Below are 22069 nucleotides of genomic sequence, written 5' to 3' on the forward strand. Positions count from 1 at the left end.
AAGTTCAAATGTGAGACAATAGTAATGTATTTGGTATAGTATTGATTTAGTATTTACAAGCTGATTTATTTACAATAACATATTTTCAGTAATGGAACAAATTAACTGTTTGATTCTTTGCACTTAAAAGGTAAGTGAATGATTTAAAATACATAAGTGTCACAGCCTGCACCTCCGTTTTGGACTTTTAGTTTGATATGTCTTTGTGCTCTTGTTCTGTGTCTGTCTCTGCCCCTCACCTGTTCCTGTTTGTCTCATTATTAACCTCATTAATTTGAACCAATCCTGTGTTTCCCTGTTTAGTTTTCCCTCTATTTAAGCCCTAATGTTTGCCTTGTCTTTTGTCTATCGTTGTTTGTGTATTTTGAGCACTGTCAAGCTGCACCTTTTTGTTATCGGTTTTTGTTCCTGTTCTGCACGTGTATTTTGATCTTCAGTTCCAGTAAAGTCCTCCTTTTTTTTCACCTTCATCATTGTGTCCTGCACTTGGGTCCTGCACCACACCACCAGCGTGACAATAAGATTTCATTTGTAGTACATTTGTAATATTTGGGAATAGGTGAATTATTGTTTGTTCTGGTAACTACATGCATCTTTAATTGCCTCTTGTTACTCTGGTGAGAGAGGAGTTAGGCAAGAATAGAGTGGAGTCATACAGTTTTTTTTACCTCTTTTTCTTGGTCTCTTTTTGTCATTCATTATTTTCTCTTGAGTTTTGTCCAGTACTTTGGTATGAAGAATGTTTTGTCTAAAATATTTTGTGTGTCGAAGTAAACAGTTAAATTTTACTGAGTGGTCCTGTGGGTAGTTTTCTGAATGTGCACTTGGATGAAGGGAGATGTTAGAGCGTCAAGCTATGGCTTCATTCATTGGAAACCTGCACTTTTTTCAGATGACAGACATGTTGTAGTTAATCATGGATGGAGGTTGTAGTAAAGGAGTGCTGTGATTGTAGCTGAGATTACTCTAATGATCATCCTCTGATTCTTCTCTACATATTTTCTGGTCAGATCTCTGAAGTGCTGGCTGGGAGGTTTCTCTTAATGACCGAGTCTCTCCCCATTAATGAGGGTTTGTGTTCGAATCAGAGAGGGAGAGTTTTGTACAGACCAGTAAAATCATCATATTTACATTGTCTAGTTTTTGTTTTCTCTTGTAATTTGGACATTGACCATTCAGACAGAAATACTTTAATACACTTCCTTCATATGTAGCTGAAAACATTTAAACATTAAAACCACTGGTTATACTGTAGTGTGTGCGAATGTGTGTTTCCCTGTCAGTGTCTCCAAACAAATCTCAAAATCTATATATGCCTGTTCTGTCTGTCTGTGTCTCTGTCCACAGACCCTCCAGAGACTTTGTCTGAGTCTGGAGATTCATCTCATTACACAGCAGTACATCAATACATCCCATTACTGCCGCTTCTCCTCACAGTAATCAGCCAATAGTAAGGTGTGGAGAGTGTTGGAGATGGATGGACATTGTGTGACCAGCAGATGGAGACAAACAAGAAACAACTCATGTAAAATAACCTCTTAATACACAATTTTTATAAGTCATCAATAATTATCAGTAAACTGTTTAGAAATCATCAGTAGATTGATGAGAACCAGAGCAGTCTACTTTATCTGTATTTAAACTTAAATAAACAGGGTCACAGGGTGGACAGGAGACATGACCCTAGTTACCATTTCAGCCCTGAAGGGGATGTTCTATTTAATAAACCCAATCACACGTGCATACATGTGTGCCAAAGATGCTGGGGCAATGGGAGCAGTGTAAGGAGCTCCATGCAGGGGTGATCTGGAGAGGATCCAGGGCCTTGGGGTGGTCACTGAATCTGTGAAGTTGTCAAAGGGTTGTCAGCAGGCTGAGGGACCAGGAGAGACACCTATACCTAAAGCTGGCATCTGTACTCTCCCTCCTCCGGTCCACTGGACCAGTGTCGGTCATCTTCAGCAGCAGCGGGACAGGTTGAGCTGACATGGGATTGGACCTAAATGAAAATAGCATTTTGTTCAATAACATTCCACCACTTTCACCTGTAATATTAAAAGAAAGTGTGGTTAAATGTTAAAGGAATAGACTACTGCGTTCAGACTTCAGGCACTGACTCGGGCAGCGGTTCTCTCCCACATGACTTGTCTCTCTTTTGCTGCTGCAGCTGTGTTGGTCTCCTTTTTTTTTTTCTTTGATAATGTGTTCATACTCGCCATAAGCATGTATCAGAATGTCTACCTCCAGCGGGGTGAAGTAGGCTGACTTTTTTTTTTGTTTTCGCTAGTTGCCATGGTGAATCGTAGTCTCGGCGCTCCACTGACAATGGCTTTTTGTAGTCGTCACGCACGCGCTCAACTCAGAGTGAACATACTCAGAGTTGACTGAGCTAACAGATCAGCTTTTCTGGAACTGACAACTCAGAGATTCCCATCTCAGGGTTAATCAACTCAGAGTTCAGGATTAGACTCAGATTTTGTTAAACCTGATTTCTGGAATACCAGTCCAAATGGACTCTGATTGGCCTGGAGACAGGGAGGTAGAGAGAGAGAGAGGCCTGACACTCTCAAAGAGCTTAGAAACAATCAGTCGTTTTAATGTCTAGAAGAATCCAAACAAAACAAGCACAATCTGATACCACTTCTAGATAGCGCAGGTTGGAGTCACTGAAAACACAGAATAAAGTATATTTTATTTAATGTCAAGTTGATTACAATTCCATTTTAATCAGGTGGATAATCAGTATGTTACTTTATAGTGACAAATGTCAAAATCATTCTTCAAAAGACCAGAGAAGAGCTTTTACAATGTAAGTTACACACACTTAAAATTCCACTTAATTTAATACAAGGATAGCTAAGAATAACTCATTTTTCAGTTGAACATTTGAATGCTGTCTGTTTTCAGCTCCTTTCTTAATGTTTTTTTATTTAAAAAAATGACAAACTAAAAATGTACAAACCAAAAAAGAAGGAGACAGATAAATAAATTTGGACCTCTGTGCCCTGTCCCATTCACGTGTGGAACATCTGAAGGTGTATGTATGCTGGGGTCCAACTGAAATCACTCCAGTCCTCGGTCAGAGGGATGATTGGGCAAAGACAGGAGGTTACGGAAATCCACCCTCTCTTAAGTCTTTGACTGAACAGCAATATGAATTGGTGTGTGTGGTCTCTGTACAAAGGAACACAAGGGAATAAAGAAATCGCGACATACAATTCTAATACTAGCCACTAGATGGCGTCTAAACAGTGATCAATTAACTTTTCTGCCTCAGGATGAATCAGCAAGAGCTGCATTACAAGGATTTCTAGTGCAGGCGCCATATTGGGCAACTATGACTAGCTACAGAAGTTGCAATAAATTTGATAAGAACAAATGTGTAAAGCATCCCAAACACATTTTAATCAATAAACATTTACTCGTAGACATTACTAGACAGGAATAGAAATATAATTTGCTAAATTATAAAAATACAATTCTATGCAACATTCTTTCGGGGCTAGTAACGACATCTTTTATTTAACCCACAAATCCAACAATATAGACTGAATGTAAACCAGTTCACTAAAAACATGAGCGTGATAATGGCACGTATAAAACATTACAGGTTGTCACAACCTGCACCACCATTTTGGACTTTTAGTTTGATATGTCTTTGTGCTCTCGTTCTGTGTCTGTCTCCGCCCCTCACCTGTTCCTGTTTGTCTCATTATTAACCTTGTTTAGTTTCAACCAATCCTGCGTTGCCCTGTTTCGTTCTCCCTTGTATTTAAGTCCTAATGTTTGCCTTGTCCATTGTCTATCGTTGTTTGTGTTTTAGAGCACTCTGTTATGCGGCACCTTTTTGTTATTGGTTTTTGTTCTAGTTTTACTTGTACTTTGGTCTTCATTTTAAGTAAAAACTTCTGTTTGGTCACCTTCATCACCGTGTCTTTGCACTTGGGTCCTGCACCACACCACCAGCGTGACACAGGTTTAACTTATCAAGATCGAAACACTATACATTGCTAGTGTGCATACTTCAGGCGTGGTTCTAACTTGTATAGCGCCCTGGGTGAACTCCTCCCTCACTGCCCCCCCTCCCCCCTCCAATCTCGTACTTCTGAGTGGGCGACCTTCCCAGGCAGTAGCCTATCTAGCTCACAAACTAGAATCAGGGCGCCCACTCTGATAAGATTAACCGACCCATACGGTGACATAATATCATTGACGTGACGTGCAAATAAGCAGTAGAAAACTGATCGCTCAATTGCCACCCCGGGCAAGATGGCGCCCTGGGTGGCTGCCCATGTCACCCATGCCTAAATCCGCCCCTGCTACAGCTGTTATAAAAGAGACTGAAATATACTTGCTTGATGAACTAGTTGGGTTTGTCTAGTGACTCTAATTCACTATCTTCAGTGTCTGTTTACCACACACATGTGAGCAGAGGGTGGCAGAGTTTCATACTGACACTGCTGCTTAATTACACAGGCAAATTTGTAAGGGCAGATTCCAGGTTAAATAACACACACACACACAGAGACACACACATTTACTCTCTCTCTCTTGCTCTATCAAAGTGACACACCTCTCTGTGAAATGTAAATGATCTTTGGCCTTAAAATAATCTTTCACTCTCATACAGAACCAGGAAGTCACTAATACTTTCACTTACAGAGAAATCAAAGTCCCTTGAGTTTCGTGGTCAGCATGCGTTTCATGGATTGATCATATTTCTGAAAATGGCAGAGGTCAGTTTTTCAGAGTATCATGACCGGTTCATGTGTCCAGTCTGTCTGGATCTCCTTAAGGATCCTGTGACTATTCCCTGTGGACACAGTTACTGTATGGGCTGTATTAAGGGCTGCTGGGACCTGAATGATCAGAAGGGAGTCTACAGCTGCCCCCAGTGCAGACAGACCTTCAGTCCAAGACCAGTTCTGGGTAAACATACTATACTGGCTGAAATGGTGGAGAAACTGAAGAAGACAAGACTCCAAGCTGCTGCTCCTCCTGCTCACTGTGACACTGGAGATGTGGAGTGTGATTTTTGCATTGGGAAGAAAGAAAAAGCCATCAAGTCCTGTCTGACATGTCTGGTTTCATACTGTCAGACTCACCTCCAGCCTCACTATGAGGTCACTGCCCTCCAGAATCACACGCTGGTCAAAGCCTCCACACGACTACAGGACCAGATTTGTCATCATCACAACAAACTGATAGAACTTTGGTGTCAAACCGACCAACAGTTCCTGTGTTATCTGTGTCTGGTGGATCAACACAGAGACCACAAAACAGTATCAGTGGCAGCAGAGAGGACTGAAAGACAGGTATGTACAGGGACTTCTCTTACAGCTCAATGAGAATGTGTGTAAATGTGCACTGACCACTAACTGTCATCTGGATTCGGTACTACAAAAGCTGTTTATTTTGTTGCAAATTTAGTATGACTAATATCAATCTTTTAATTCTCTGACTGAATGAGTAAGAATAAGTTTGAACTTTGAACAGCCAACACCAACCATAAAGACACAAACTACGAATGTAGGTCTCATCTACTGTCACACTGATCTGGAGTCAGTGAGTGTGGGGCTGTTTTTTCTTCAGTTTTACTTGTTTGGGCCTGTGGTGTTTCTGTATTAAGATCTTGTGGGAGAGGTTTTCTGTGTCACTGTTGTTCGTCAGGTCCTGGGTTGTTACCCGTCAATGAACCAAATGACATCAGCATTAAGTCCAGGGTTGGGGTCAAATTATGAATGAGCAGAGAACCTGGGACCAGTTCTTCTGAAAGAACTTTAATTGTCCACTTTATTTAAAAAAAAAACATCTTGAAGGACAAACAGAATTGAGTTGGAATAACAAGAAGATGACTGAGGATATTTTGAGAAAATGTTGCTATTACAGATGCCATGAAATATCGATTTATTAATTATCAACGTTGTTGTACTTAACATTTCTGAGGCACCATTGTTTTAAAATGACATTTAAATTAATCATTACTGTTGAACGTTTTTCCATTTATATGCATTTTTCATCTAATAGAGCTAGCTGACCACAAGAGGGCATGTAGTAAACCTTCGATGTAAATGTAACTTCGACCTCTGCTCCCTTAAGGGGCAGCATTACTCTTTAATGCAGACACTTCCTTTATTTCTTAACTCTTCGTGGCAAAATGGAGAGTAAAATTGGAGAGTTCTGGGAGGAGGGAGATGTGAAGATTTTGTGTAGTGTTGTGTAGATTTTATACAGATATGAACGGCCAAGTGCATCGACGAAAAGCAAACAGTTCACAAATTATCATCACAACTATTAAAGAATCTTACACGACTCTTTGCAAACGATAACAGATAATCACAGAGATATTTAGGATGCTTTCTAACCTGGACAAACGTTAACTTAAACTGATGAACAAGTATCTTTTCTACTCTCTTCTACTCATTATATTCAAAAAGAAAAGTGAGAATGCAGAGCACTTGTGGGGCTAAATACCTGTTCTTTTGTTTTCAATAGCACATTCCTTTACATTTCAGTTACATGATGATTGTCTCCACTGATACTGTTGTACTGATTATTGTTCAAGAACCAGTTGTATGTTAACAGGCCAAGTGTGATGTGTTTTATTTGTGTAACAGAAACAGTTGGGAGAAAGTCAGAGGAAAACCCAGCAGAGAATCCAGGAGAGAGAGAAGAAGGTGCAGGAGTTGAGACAGGCTGTGGAGTCTCTGAGGGTGAGAAGACAAGAGCTGGCTGCTGGAGGAGTCATTTGAGGGCTCAGTCAGGGCTCTCCTCCAGTCAGTCAGTGAGGAGTCCAGTGTTGGGCTAGTACGCACTGAGTGAAGTGTGCGATTGTAATGAACCCCCCTCCTCTGTGTGTGTGTGTGTGTGTGTCTCCTAACAGCGCTCTGCACAGGCAGCAGTGGAGGACAATGAGAGAAGGTGTCGTGAGGTGACAGAGCTGATCAGAGATCAGGAGAAGAGTGAATTGAGTGGGGCTGAAGGAGTCCTGGAGCAACTGGAGCAGGAGATTTCTGATCTGAGGAGGAGAGACACTGAGCTGGAGCAGCTTTCACACACAAAGGATCACATCCATTTCCTCCAGGTAACAGTAGAGGACAAAGTGATCACCAATATAACAGTAACTGACTTCTCCTCAGTAAAATGTGTATAAAGTTTTGTTTCCATCCATCAAAGCTGTACCTATGTATCTGTGTGTGTGTGTGTGTGTGTGTGTGTGTGTAGAGTTTCTCATCTCTCTGTGCCCCTACTGGATTTGAAGACCAAAACAGCATCCACACCAGTCTAAACTTCTCTTTTGAGGATGTAGGAAAATCTGTCTCTCAGCTGAAAGAGCATCTGGAGGATTTCTGGAAGAAGGAGTTTGGAAGACTTTTAAGTAAAGGTAGCGATTGTATATATTTGTAGACATTATCACTGAAACATTGTGAAGAATATTTCACTTCAGACCATTTCCAGTTTGAAAAGTTCAATGATGAGTCCTCTATTATTAAGAGAAGAGGTCCTACAATGTGAGTCACACACAAATATTTAATTTCAAATAATTTCTGTTCTATTTCTCTATTTCTTTTTCCATTTTGAACACTTTGATAATGTCTAATGAATCCTTTTGTTTTTATAGTGACAAATACTGACATCATTCCTCTCCCTGAACCCAAAACCGGAGACGAGTACTTACAATGTGAGTAACACACACACACACACACACACACACACACACACAAACACACACACACATACACTAGGGATGTGCATCTCCGTCACTGAGGCCGATGCGATACACATCTCGATGCATTGCCAACGATCCAATACATTAGTGATACATATGAACCAACTACTAATGCAATACGATATGATTCACCTCTATTGTGATTCAGTGCGATTCAACAGGATTTGATTCAGCACAATGCGCTTCAACGCAATACAATGCAAAAGAATATGATTCTATACAATTCAGTATGGTCCAGATAGTTTGATTATAGTTCTTTGGTTCTTCTTAAGGAGACTCCAACTGGTGTGAGACTTGGCTGAGAGACTTGAGGAGAATTGACCACTGACAACAGTGGAGATAAGAGTGTGTGTGTGTGTGTGTGTGTGTGTGTGTGTGTATGTGTGTGCTTGAGAGACAGTTTAGAGAAGAGGAATCGATCTAAATATAGAATTCTTGGTCTCAAATTATTGATCACATTTCTAAATAATAAAGGCATAGGGCCTCCACTAATAATTATACATAAATAAATCAGATTTTACAGATGCAAAGATGTTAAAAATGATGCATCCTGAGTTCATCCCAAACTGTATCCGGTGCAGACTTTTTTTAATCGGGGCCTTCTTATCGTGAACTTTTATCCCGGTGTACCTGTGTGAATCGGTGAATCTTATCATCCCTAACACACATACACACTCACACACACACACACACACGGACGCAAGCACACACACATACAATCACTCATAGCTCAATGATTGCAGCATAGCTAAAATAAACAACTCCATAGTAGTAGTAGTAGTAGTAGTAGTAGTAGTGGCACTAGCGTTATTATTATTATTATTATTATTATTATTATTATTATTTTTATTATTATTATTATTATTGGTTCTCTCGCATTACATTGTTATTGTTGTTGTTACTTGTTCTGTTTCTGCCTGTTCTGCCATTGTGTTTCCCTCGTCAATTCACTGTTAACATTTATAGTCATAAAATGATCTGCTTTGGCAATAGTACATGTATTACAAACATGTCACTAAAGCTTGTTTGACTGAATTGAGAGAGAGAGAGAGAGAAATATCGAGTACCATGAATACAAGAAAGACATGAAGAAATGGAGATGATAAAAAAGGACAGAAAGAAGAGGCCAAAGGAAGTGAATTAAAGTGAATGAATTTCTTTTATAGAATATGAATTAACATTTGACACTCAGTGTGACAGTTGATTAGTGAAGTTGACGATTATGACTGTTAGACTGCTGACAGTTTTCAAACATTCCACAGTCACAATAAAACAACAGCAGATAAGCTCCGCCCCCTGTGATCCCTCCCCCTTTAGTGATTTTACTTTAGTGATATTTTCATAACTTATGACAAAACCCTCAGTTTAGTTTAACTGAATTAACTAGGAGTAGATTTACAGAGAAAGACCAAGAAAGAGAGACAGTAAAAAAAAGAGAGAGAGAGAGAGAGAGAGAGAGAGAGAGAGAGAGAGAAAGAGAGGGAACTGTTTGGTGGTTATCATGATTGAGGGAATCAAATTTACATTTAAAAATGAATATGAGAAAGATTATCAATGTGAGAAAGTTGAGATTAGATGAAAAAGTGTCTGGTTTCAAAATTTGAATTTAATAGAATGAAACACAGGTTTAACATAAAGTGAATATTACATTTCATTCATGTCTTTGTTCATTTTTTTTACTGATGTCAGTCATTTAAGTTTTCATTTTTAAAATGTCTTGATGTTCATTCGTCATTCATTTTTATTTCTCAGCTCCACTAGACTCCTGTGATCTCACACTGAGGACTGAAAGAGAGGTATGTCTTCTCCTCAGTAAAATGTGTTTAGAGTTTTGTTTCCATCCATCAAAGCTGTACCTATGTATTTGTGTGTGTGTGTGTGTGTGTGTGTGTGTGTGTGTGTGTAGAGTTTCTCATCTCTCTGTGCCCCTACTGGATTTGAAGACCAAAACAGCATCCACACCAGTCTAAACTTCTCTTCTGAGGATGTAGGAAAATCTGTCTCTCAGCTGAAAGAGCGTCGGGAGGATTTCTGTAAGGAGGAGTCTGGAAGACTTTCCAGTAAAGGTAGGGACCAGATATTACATTGTAACATTGTCACTGAAACATTGTGAAGAATATTTCATTTCAAACCATTTCCGGTTCAGTGATAAGTCCTCTTATTTTTATAGTGACAAACAGTAAGATCATTTCCCCTCGTAAACCAAAAACAAGAGAAGAGTTCCTACAATTTGAGTCACACACAAATATTTAATTTCAAATCATTTCTCTTTCATTTCTCTATTTCTCTTTCCATTTTGAACACTTTAATAATAAGTCTAATGAATCCTTTTGTTTTTATAGTGACAAACACTGACATCACTCCTCTCCCTGAACTCAAAACCAGAGATGAGTTCTTACAATGTGAGTAACTCACACACACACAAACACACACACACACACACTAGGGATGTGCATCTCCGTCACTGAGGCCAATGCGATACACATCTCGATGCATTGCCAACGATCCAATACATTAGTGATACATATGAACCAACTACTGATGTGATGATATGATTCACCTCTATTGTGATTCAGTGCGATTCAACAGGATTTGATTCAGCACAGTGCGCTTCAACATGATACGATGCAATTCAAAAGAATATGATTCTATACAGTTCAATATGGTCCAGATAGTTTGATTATAGTTCTTTGGTTCTTCTTAAGGAGACTCCAGCTGGTGCGAGACTTGGCTGAGAGACTTGAGGAGAATTGACCACTGACAGCAGTGGAGATAAGAGAGTGTGTGTGTGTGTGTGTGTGTGTGTGTGTGTGTGTGTGTGTGTGTGTGTGTGTGTGTGTGTGTGTGTGTTTGAGAAGCAGTTTAGAGAAGAGGAATCGATCTAAATATAAAATTCTTGGTCTCAAATTATTGATCACATTTCTAAATAATGACGGCATAGGGCCTCCACTAATAATTATACATAAATAAATCAGATTTTACAGATGTAAAGATGTTAGAAACGATGCATCCTGAGTTCATCCCAAACTGTATCCGGTGCAGACTTTTTTTAATCAGGGCAATCACATCGTGAACTTTTATACCAGTGTACCTGTGTGAATTGGTGAATCTTACCATCCCTAACACACATACACACTCACACACACGCACAAACACACGGACACAGGCACACATGCATACAGTCACTCATCGCTGCATGATTGCAACATGGCTAAAATAAATAATTCCTTAGCAATTATTATTAGTAGTAGTAGCACTAGCGTTATAATTATTATATATTAGTATTGGTTCTCTCAAATTACTTTGTTACTGTTGTTGTTACTTGTTCTGTTTCTGCCTGTTCTGCTATTGTGTACCTGTGTGAATCGGTGAATCTTATCATCCCTAACACACATACACACTCACACACACACACACACACGGACGCAAGCACACACACATACAATCACTCATAGCTCAATGATTGCAGCATAGCTAAAATAAACAACTCCATAGTAGTAGTAGTAGTAGTAGTAGTAGTAGTAGTGGCACTAGCGTTATTATTATTATTATAATTATTATTATTATTATTTTTATTATTATTATTATTATTGGTTCTCTCGCATTACATTGTTACTGTTGTTGTTACTTGTTCTGTTTCTGCCTGTTCTGCTATTGTGTTTCCCTCGTCAATTCACTGTTAACATTTATAGTCATAAAATGATCTGCTTTGGCAATAGTACATGTATTACAAACATGTCACTAAAGCTTGTTTGACTGAATTGAGAGAGAGAGAGAGAGAGAAATCATGAGTACCATGAATACAAGAAAGACATGAAGAAATGGAGATGATAAAAAAGGACAGAAAGAAGAGGCCAAAGGAAGTGAATTAAAGTGAATGAATTTCTTTTATAGAATATGAATTAACATTTGACACTCAGTGTGACAGTTGATTAGTGAAGTTGACAGTTATGACTGTTAGACTGCTGACAGTTTTCAAACATTCCACAGTCACAATAAGACAACAGCAGATAAGCTCCGCCCCCTGTGATCCCTCCCCCTTTAGTGATTTTACTTTAGTGATATTTTCATAACTTATGACAAAACCCTCAGTTTAGTTTAACTGAATTAACTAGCAGGAGTAGATTTACAGAGAAAGACCAAGAAAGAGAGACAGTAAAAAAAAGAGAGAGAGAGAGAGAGAGAGAGAGAGAGAGAGAGAGAGAGAGAGAGAGAAAGAGAGGGAACTGTTTGGTGGTTATCATGATTGAGGGAATCAAATTTACATTTAAAAATGAATATGAGAAAGATTATCAATGTGAGAAAGTTGAGATTAGATGAAAAAGTGTCTGGTTTCAAAATTTGAATTTAATAGAATGAAACACAGGTTTAACATAAAGTGAATATTACATTTCATTCATGTCTTTGTTCATTTTTTTTACTGATGTCAGTCATTTAAGTTTTCATTTTTAAAATGTCTTGATGTTCATTCGTCATTCATTTTTATTTCTCAGCTCCACTAGACTCCTGTGATCTCACACTGAGGACTGAAAGAGAGGTATGTCTTCTCCTCAGTAAAATGTGTTTAGAGTTTTGTTTCCATCCATCAAAGCTGTACCTATGTATTTGTGTGTGTGTGTGTGTGTGTGTGTGTGTGTGTAGAGTTTCTCATCTCTCTGTGCCCCTACTGGATTTGAAGACCAAAACAGCATCCACACCAGTCTAAACTTCTCTTCTGAGGATGTAGGAAAATCTGTCTCTCAGCTGAAAGAGCGTCGGGAGGATTTCTGTAAGGAGGAGTCTGGAAGACTTTCCAGTAAAGGTAGGGACCAGATATTACATTGTAACATTGTCACTGAAACATTGTGAAGAATATTTCATTTCAAACCATTTCCGGTTCAGTGATAAGTCCTCTTATTTTTATAGTGACAAACAGTAAGATCATTTCCCCTCGTAAACCAAAAACAAGAGAAGAGTTCCTACAATTTGAGTCACACACAAATATTTAATTTCAAATCATTTCTCTTTCATTTCTCTATTTCTCTTTCCATTTTGAACACTTTAATAATGAGTCTAATGAATCCTTTTGTTTTTATAGTGACAAACACTGACATCACTCCTCTCCCTGAACTCAAAACCAGAGATGAGTTCTTACAATGTGAGTAACTCACACACACACAAACACACACACACACACACTAGGGATGTGCATCTCCGTCACTGAGGCCAATGCGATACACATCTCGATGCATTGCCAACGATCCAATACATTAGTGATACATATGAACCAACTACTGATGTGATGATATGATTCACCTCTATTGTGATTCAGTGCGATTCAACAGGATTTGATTCAGCACAGTGCGCTTCAACATGATACGATGCAATTCAAAAGAATATGATTCTATACAGTTCAATATGGTCCAGATAGTTTGATTATAGTTCTTTGGTTCTTCTTAAGGAGACTCCAGCTGGTGCGAGACTTGGCTGAGAGACTTGAGGAGAATTGACCACTGACAGCAGTGGGGATAAGAGAGTGTGTGTGTGTGTGTGTGTGTGTGTGTGTGTGTGTTTGTGTGTGTGTGTGTGTGTGTTTGAGAAGCAGTTTAGAGAAGAGGAATCGATCTAAATATAAAATTCTTGGTCTCAAATTATTGATCACATTTCTAAATAATGACGGCATAGGGCCTCCACTAATAATTATACATAAATAAATCGGATTTTACAGATGTAAAGATGTTAGAAACGATGCACCCTGAGTTCATCCCAAACTGTATCCGGTGCAGACTTTTTTTAATCAGGGCAATCACATCGTGAACTTTTATACCAGTGTACCTGTGTGAGTTGGTGAATCTTACCATCCCTAACACGCATACACACTCACACACACGCACAAACACACGGACACAGGCACACATGCATACAGTCACTCATCGCTGCATGATTGCAACATGGCTAAAATAAATAATTCCTTAGCAATTATTATTATTAGTAGTAGCACTAGCGTTATTATTATTATATATTAGTATTGGTTCTCTCAAATTACATTGTTACTGTTGTTGTTACTTGTTCTGTTTCTGCCTGTTCTGCTATTGTGTTTCCCTCATTAATTCACTGTTAACATTTGTCATAAAATGATCTGCTTTGGCAATAGTACATGTATTACAAACATGTCACTAAAGCTTGTTTGACTGAATTGAGAGAGAGAGAGAGAGAGAGAGAGAGAGAGAGAGAAAGACAGAGAGAGAGAGAGAAAGACAGGGAGAGAGAAATCATGAGTACCATGAGTACAAGAGAGACATGAAGAAATGGAGATGATAAAAAAGGACAGAAAGAAGAGGCCAAAGGAAGTGAATTAAAGTGAATGAATTTCTTTTATAGAAAGTGAATTAATATTTGACACTCACAGTGTGACAGTTGATTAGTGAAGTTGACAGTTATGACTGTTAGACTGCTGACAGTTTTCAAACATTCCACAGTCACAATAAAACAACAGCAGATAAGCCCCGCCCCCTTTGATCCCTCCCCCTTTAGTGATTTTACTTTAGTGATATTTTCATAACTTATGACAAAACCCTCAGTTTAGTTTAACTGAATAAACTAGGAGGATGTCAGGGTTCCTGCGTGACCTGCTCTCTATTGTGCCCCTGCTGGTCAGGTCTGGTGACAGCTGTCATTTGTTTTTGGTTTTGTCATGTGCTTTTGTTTATTTTGGTCTTCCATGTGCCCTGGCCCCGCCCCTCACTTATTGTGCTCACCTGTGTCTCGTTGAAGTAGTATTAGTCTGTCTATTTAAACCCTGCCTGTTCTACCCTTTGTTTGTCAGTTCGTACCGCCTTCCACAGTGTGTCGTCCTAGCCTTTTGTTATCCTGATTGTCTTCTGTTCTTGACCTCTGCCTGTTTTTTTGACTTTTTGCCTGTTGGATTTTGCCTCTTCTGCCTGCCTGCCTGCCTTGCCCTGTACCTGCTTTTGAACATTTGCCTGTCTCTGGATTTTGCCTTTGCCTGCCGTTTTGGATTGTTTGCCTCCCTCTGACTGCTCTGTGGTACGACCCCTGCTTGTTTTTTGGATTCCGCTTTCTGCCTAGTGTATTGAAAGACTTCTGCCTGGCACAATAAACATTTTATTTATTCATCAGTGAGTCTGCAACTGAGTCCCCTGTTTTCCCTGACAACACGAACTGACCATAATGGACTCAGCAGACTCCAGCCAGCTTCGAGAGGCTCTCTCTCGACAGGGTGCAATGTTGGGAAGACATGAGGGCCATTTTGCCAACGTTAACCAGACAATGGAGGCCTTCTCTGCCACCCTGACCAGTATCACTTCCCAGTTACAACAGATCCAGCTGGCACTGAAACCTAGCCATTCACCACCAGTAACGTCATCCGCCCCCCAGCAAACCCCTCCAGCTCAGCTGGCCCGAGAGCCCCGTCTGCCACCACCTGAGTCATACAACGGCGAACCAGGAACCTGCAGGTCCTTCCTCTCTCAGTGCTCTCTGGTTTTCGAGCTCCAGCCCACCACCTTCCCCACTGATCGAGCCCGTATTGCATATGTCATCACTTTGCTGTCTGGTCGAGCAAGAGAGTGGGGAACGGCAGTGTGGGAGACTCGGGCTCCATTCTGTGACAGCTACCAGGCATTTTGTGATGAGATGAGGAGGGTCTTTGATCGTTCCCAGCATGGGAGAGAGGCCGCCAGAGAATTGCTGAGAATCCGGCAGGGAGTCCGCTCAGTTTCAGATTATGCTATCCAGTTCCGCACTCTTGCCACCACGACCGACTGGAATACAGAGGCCCAATATGATGCCTTTCTGAACGGTTTGTCCGAGGCCATTAAGGACGAGCTAGCCACCTGTGAGCTACCAACTGGCTTTCAGCATCTGATAGATTTGGCCATACGAATCGACAACCGCATGAAGCAACGTCGTCAGGAGTGGATTACTGAAGGAGCACGGGGTCCCTCCAGGTTTCATATGTTCACTCGCCAGCCTGAATCAGGGTCGTCTGCGCCAAGTCATCCGTCACCATCGACTGTCACCCCAGAACCCATGCAGGTCGACCATGCCCGTCTGTCCGTCTCAGAGAGACAAAGGAGGATCAGCACCAATTCCTGCTTGTACTGTGGCCGGCCCGGCCACTTTGTGTCCACCTGTCCAGTAAAAGCTAAACGCTCACCTTTGAACACGGGACTACAGGTGAGCAATACTCCGCTTTCCCGGCCCTCTACCACACGTACTCTTTTACCAGCTTACCTTGTCACTGACGGCCATAGACACATTATTTCAGTACTCATCGACTCTGGGGCAGAGGGGAACTTTATGAATGCAGGTCTGGCCGCCCAACTTGGCATCCCTTCCACTCCGCTGCAGTTCCCTGTGGAGGCCAACGCACTAACGGGAGTAAGGCTTGCTCGGATCACTCACACAACAGCTCCGGTGAGGCTTCTCATCTCTGGCAATCACTGGGAGAACATTGTTTTTCATTTGATTGATTCACCCCAGGCATCTGTTGTTTTAGGCCATCCCTGGCTAGCTCAGCACAATCCCCACATTGACTGGTCCCACAATAAGGTTTTAGAATGGAGCTCCTTCTGTTCGAATCACTGCCTCCGTGCTGCTCAGGCTCCTTCAACCCCGGTTCCCTCGTCTCCAGAGGAGCACCCTGACCTGTCCTCAGTTCCCCCTGAATATCGGGATCTCAGCATGGTATTTAGCAAAGCACGAGCCACTTCTCTGCCGCCTCACCGTCCATATGATTGCGTCATAGAGCTCCTTCCAGGGACTTCACCACCCAGAGGCCGCTTGTACTCCCTGTCGCCACCAGAGACGGAAGCCATGAACAGGTACATACAGGACTCCCTAGCAGCTGGCATAATTCGCCCTTCTTCTTCCCCAGCTGGGGCGGGGTTCTTCTTTGTCGGCAAGAAGGATGGGTCTCTCCGTCCCTGCATTGATTACAGAGGCCTCAATGATATCACTGTGAAGAACCGCTACCCGCTACCCCTGATGTCATCCGCTCTTGAGCTGCTGCAAGGTGCCACAGTCTTCTCCAAGCTTGATCTCCGTAACGCCTACCATTTAGTCCGCATAAGGGAGGGAGATGAGTGGAAGACTGCCTTCAATACACCATCAGGCCACTATGAGTATTTGGTTATGCCATTTGGTCTCACTAATGCCCCTGCCGTCTTCCAATCCTTTGTTAATGACATCCTTAGAGATATGCTAAATCTGTTTGTCTTTGTCTACCTGGATGACATCTTAATATTTTCCAGATCACTCCCTGAACACATCCAACATGTCCGACGGGTGCTCCAGCGTCTCTTGGAGAATCAGTTATTTGTGAAGGCGGAGAAGTGCGAATTCCACAAGAGCACCATCTCGTTCCTGGGCTATGTGATCACGGCAGGAGGGATTCAAATGGATCAGCAAAAGATAAAGGCGGTAGAGAATTGGCCCCAGCCCACTTCCCGTCGCGACTTGCAACGGTTCTTAGGGTTTGCCAATTTTTATCGCCGCTTCATTCGCAATTTCAGTACCCTGGCAGCCCCCCTCACCTCCCTGACTTCATCCAAACTGAGATTTTGTTGGAGCCCAACTGCCGAGAGGGCATTCTCTGAGTTGAAGAGGCGGTTCACCTCGGCTCCCATCCTCATCCAGCCTGATCCTGCCCGCCAATTTATTGTTGAGACTGACGCATCTGACGTGGGAGTGGGTGCCGTTTTGTCTCAGTTTTCTGCTGTGGATGGTAAGCTACACCCCTGTGCCTTCTACTCCCACAGATTAACCCCCACGGAAAGTAATTATGACATCGGAGACCGGGAGTTACTGGCTGTCAAACTTGCTCTGGAGGAATGGAGGCACTGGCTCGAGGGGGCAAGTTCTCCTTTCTTGGTTTGGACTGATCATAAGAACCTTGAATATATCAGGTCTGCAAGACGTCTCAATTCCCGTCAGGCTCGCTGGTCTCTCTTTTTTGCTCGGTTTAACTTTACCCTGTCTTATCGCCCTGGTTCCAAGAACAGCAAACCAGATGCCCTCTCTCGTCAGTTTCAGGCATCTGAGGACACCCCGGAGGTCACTACAATTCTCCCCAAGCGATGTCTGGTCGCAGCTGCTCGATGGGATATCGAGTCGGTGGTCCGATCTGCACAGCAGGGTGAGTCTGGACCCAGCTCTTGTCCTCCTAACCTTTCGTATGTTCCTCAATCTGTCCGCTCCCAGGTTCTCCAGTGGGGACACTCATCAAGACTTTCCTGTCATCCTGGGATCCGACGTACGGCTGCCTTCATCAGTCGGATGTTCTGGTGGCCTTCCATGAGGGACGATGTTCATAGCTTTGTCTCAGCCTGCCCAGTCTGCGCCCAAAACAAGTCCTCCAACCGACCCCCTTCAGGCCTACTACAGCCTCTGACAGTTCCCAAGAGACCCTGGTCCCACATAGCACTGGACTTTGTGACTGGATTGCCTCAATCTAATGGTAACACCACCATATTAACTATCGTGGACCGTTTTTCTAAATCTGTGCATCTGGTCCCTCTTCCCAAGCTACCCTCTGCTAAGGAGACTGCCCTCCTCCTCATTCATCATGTTTTCAGGCTTCATGGTTTACCCACGGAAGTAGTGTCGGACAGAGGACCACAGTTCACCTCTCACTTCTGGAAGGCTTTTTGTAAGTTGCTTGGAGCAAAGGTCCATCTCTCCTCTGGTTTTCACCCACAGACTAATGGCCAGACTGAACGGGCCAACCAACAACTGGAAGTGATGCTCCGCTGCCTGTCCTCCCAAGAACCCTCTTCCTGGAGCCAACAACTTCCCTGGGTTGAATATGCTATTAACTCCCTACCCTCTTCCTCCTCTGGTCTGTCCCCTTTTCAGTGTTGCCTGGGCTATCAGCCCCCTCTGTTCCCTGCCCAGGAGGAGGAGGTCGGAGTCCCTTCAGCACAAGCATTCATCCGGAGATGTCTACGGACCTGGAGGCGCGCTCGGAGGGCCCTGCTTCGTTCCACAGCCAGGATAAAACTACATGCTGATCGTCATCGCAGCACGGCTCCACGCTATCGGCAAGGTCAGCGCGTGTGGCTTTCCGCCCGCGACATTCCCCTGAGGGTGGATTCCCGCAAGTTGGCCCCTCGTTTCATTGGTCCCTTCCCCATCGCCAAGGTGATCAGTCCTGTCGCTGTGAGGCTGAGACTGCCCTCCACTCTCCGTCGTATCCACCCCACATTTCATGTCTCACAAGTTAAGCCCTTCATCCGCAGCCCCCTCTGCCCTGTCCCCAAGCCCCCTCCTCCCCCCCGCCTCATTGATGGCTCAGAGGCCTTCACGGTGCGCCGTTTATTGGATGTGCGGCGCCGGGGTCGCGGACTTCAATACCTCGTGGACTGGGAGGGCTATGGTCCCGAAGAGAGGTGTTGGGTCCCAGCTCGGGACATCCTTGACCCCACACTCATCCAGGAGTTCCACCGTCTCCATCCCACACCACCAGTTGGGACGCCAGGAGGCGCCCGTAGGAGGGGGGGTACTGTCAGGGTTCCTGCGTGACCTGCTCTCTATTGTGCCCCTGCTGGTCAGGTCTGGTGACAGCTGTCATTTGTTTTTGGTTTTGTCATGTGCTTTTGTTTATTTTGGTCTTCCATGTGCCCTGGCCCCGCCCCTCACTTATTGTGCTCACCTGTGTCTCGTTGAAGTAGTATTAGTCTGTCTATTTAAACCCTGCCTGTTCTACCCTTTGTTTGTCAGTTCGTACCGCCTTCCACAGTGTGTCGTCCTAGCCTTTTGTTATCCTGATTGTCTTCTGTTCTTGACCTCTGCCTGTTTTTTTGACTTTTTGCCTGTTGGATTTTGCCTCTTCTGCCTGCCTGCCTGCCTTGCCCTGTACCTGCTTTTGAACATTTGCCTGTCTCTGGATTTTGCCTTTGCCTGCCGTTTTGGATTGTTTGCCTCCCTCTGACTGCTCTGTGGTACGACCCCTGCTTGTTTTTTGGATTCCGCTTTCTGCCTAGTGTATTGAAAGACTTCTGCCTGGCACAATAAACATTTTATTTATTCATCAGTGAGTCTGCAACTGAGTCCCCTGTTTTCCCTGACAGAGGAGTAGATTTACAGAGAAAGACCAAGAAAGAGAGACAGTAAGAAACAGAAAGAGAGAGAGAGAGAGAGGGAGAGGGAGCAGAGAGAGGGAAGTGTTTGGTGATCCTGAGAGGGAATCAAATTTACATTTAAAAATTAATATGAGAGAGATTATCTATGTGACAAAATATTGAGATTGGACAAAAAGTGTCTGGTTTCGAAATGTGAATTTAATAGAATGAAACACAGGCTTAACATAAAGTGAATATTACATTTCATTCATGTCTTTGTTCATTTTTTTTTTTTACTGATTTCACTGATTTAAGTTTTCATTTTTAGAATGTCTTGATGTTCATTTGTCATTTTTATTTCTCAACTCCACTAGATTCCTGTGATCTCTCACTGGATCCCAACACGGTAAATAAATACCTCTGTCTGTCTGAGGAGAACAGAGTGGTGACATGGAGTAACACAGTCCAGTCATATCCTGATCATCCAGAGAGATTTGATGAGTGGTGTTATCAGGTGTTGTGCAGAGAGAGTGTGTCTGAACGCTGTTACTGGGAGACTGAGTGGAGTGGGCCTTATGGGGTTTCTATATCAGTGTCATGTAAAGACATCAGCAGGAAAGGAGGGGGTCGTGAGTGTGGGTTTGGATTTAATGATCAGTCCTGGAATTTGTACAGCTCTCACTCTTATTGCTCATTCTGGCACAATAATGAAGTGACTGAACTCCCCATAGTTCCCAGTTCCTCCAAAATAGGGGTGTATGTGGACCACAGGGCAGGAACTCTGTCCTTCTACAGCGTCTCTGACACAATGACCCTCATCCACAGAGTCCACACCACATTCACTCAGCCCCTCTATCCTGGGTTTAATGTCTGTGCTGGGTCAACAGTGAGGTTATGTCAAAATCCAAAATGAATAAAAATGGAATGGTCCAGTTATGATCATTTTGTCAAATGATTGTGTTGTATTATCAGATGACAGACATGATCAGGTTATTATGGATGGAGGTTGTAGTGAAGGAGTGCTGTGATTGTAGCTGAGATTACTCTAATGATCATCCTCTGACTGTGGGAAGTTTCTCTGAATGTGTTTGTTGTTTTTTTTTCCTTCATTCTGTGAAGCTCAATGTGCCACCATTGTTGAGAGTTTGTGTGTGAATCAGAGAAGGAGAATTATGTACAGGAAGACTGTCATTGTGTCAGTTTTAGTTCTTCTAGAGTTTTGATTCTTGACACTGAAAATCCATATTTCATCCACTTCATTCATATGTTCTTGAATTTATTAAATCATTCAGAATATCAATAGGAAAGCAGTGTATTGTTCTCTCTCTCTCTCTCTCTCTCTCTCTCTCTCTCTCTCTCTCTCTCTCTGTTTCTCATACATCCACAGTCAATAATAATAAAATTATTATCCAGGACCAGAATGACAATGCACCACAGATTCTTTACCCAGTACAAACTGGTGGCTCAGTGGGAGCTGAAATGGTGCCATGTTCAGCAGATGTAGGCTACCTTGTAAGTAAAGTTCTAGCAGTTGATGCGGACTCCACAGTCAATTGCTATGGTAACGCGTCATCAAGATGGCTGTCGTTTTCTGAGCCCTTGCTTAATTTTTTTTCTGAGCTTCTACACAACGTGTTATAAACACATTTACACACTGACGCTGAAACGGACACATTCAATGAAACACAAACTTTCTTACAGTGATTCCTCTACACCACTCAATCCTATACACACATCAGACATCGCTCTATCTCTCTCTCTCTCTCTCTCTCTCTCTCTCTCACACACACACACACATTTGATTGCAACCAAAGAGGTTTCTGGATCCTGTGGAAGTTCAGTCTGTCTGTGAACACAGCCCTGCTGGTCAGACTACACTACATTTCACCAGTCATCACTTATACTTCTCACTGATCACTCACTGTGGAATCACACACAAACCTCTTATCATTTCTGTAAATAGTTATGCAGTTTTATATGCAAACATACGCCCAGCAATAGGGAGGATCCATCATCATTATTATGTTTGTTTTTCTCCTGTTTTTGTTCAGTTGGGCAGCTACTGAACAAAAGAAAGCTTTTCTTTCATGCATATAGATATTGTTTATTAATAGTTAGTGCCAGTTTTTATTTTGTTATTTTCTCTTCTTTGGCTCAAAACCTTATTTGCCTGTTTTCTGTGCTTTTGTTTGTTTGTTTTTTAAGTAAGTAGATTTGAATTAAAATGATCTGTCCCAAATCATTTATCACTCTGATAGTATCCATCCAAATCAAACCA

At 42.3% G+C, this 22069-nt stretch overlaps 2 protein-coding genes across 2 annotated transcripts in view; both read left to right on the forward strand.

The window, feature by feature from the left end:
• Positions 1-1981, forward strand: part of LOC115815456 (tripartite motif-containing protein 16-like) — an 11617-nt gene extending 9636 nt beyond the window's left edge. Inside the window, exon 7 of the mRNA XM_030778409.1 lies at positions 1947-1981. Coding sequence (XP_030634269.1) covers positions 1947-1981 — 35 coding nt within the window. The remainder of the gene's footprint in view (positions 1-1946) is intronic.
• Positions 1982-4727: 2746 nt separating this feature from the next.
• On the forward strand, positions 4728-21109 carry LOC115815457 (tripartite motif-containing protein 16-like; the record flags this gene model as incomplete). Its single annotated transcript, XM_030778411.1, has 7 exons — positions 4728-5315; positions 6618-6713; positions 6884-7084; positions 9636-9795; positions 10072-10131; positions 20166-20670; positions 21100-21109. Coding segments are annotated over exons 1-7 (1620 nt in total), but the record flags the coding sequence as incomplete, so codon positions are not given.
• Between the last annotated feature and the right edge of the window lie 960 nt (positions 21110-22069).

Source organism: Chanos chanos, chromosome 6 (genome assembly GCF_902362185.1).
Source record: "Chanos chanos chromosome 6, fChaCha1.1, whole genome shotgun sequence".
Taxonomy (NCBI): Eukaryota; Metazoa; Chordata; class Actinopteri; order Gonorynchiformes; family Chanidae; genus Chanos; species Chanos chanos.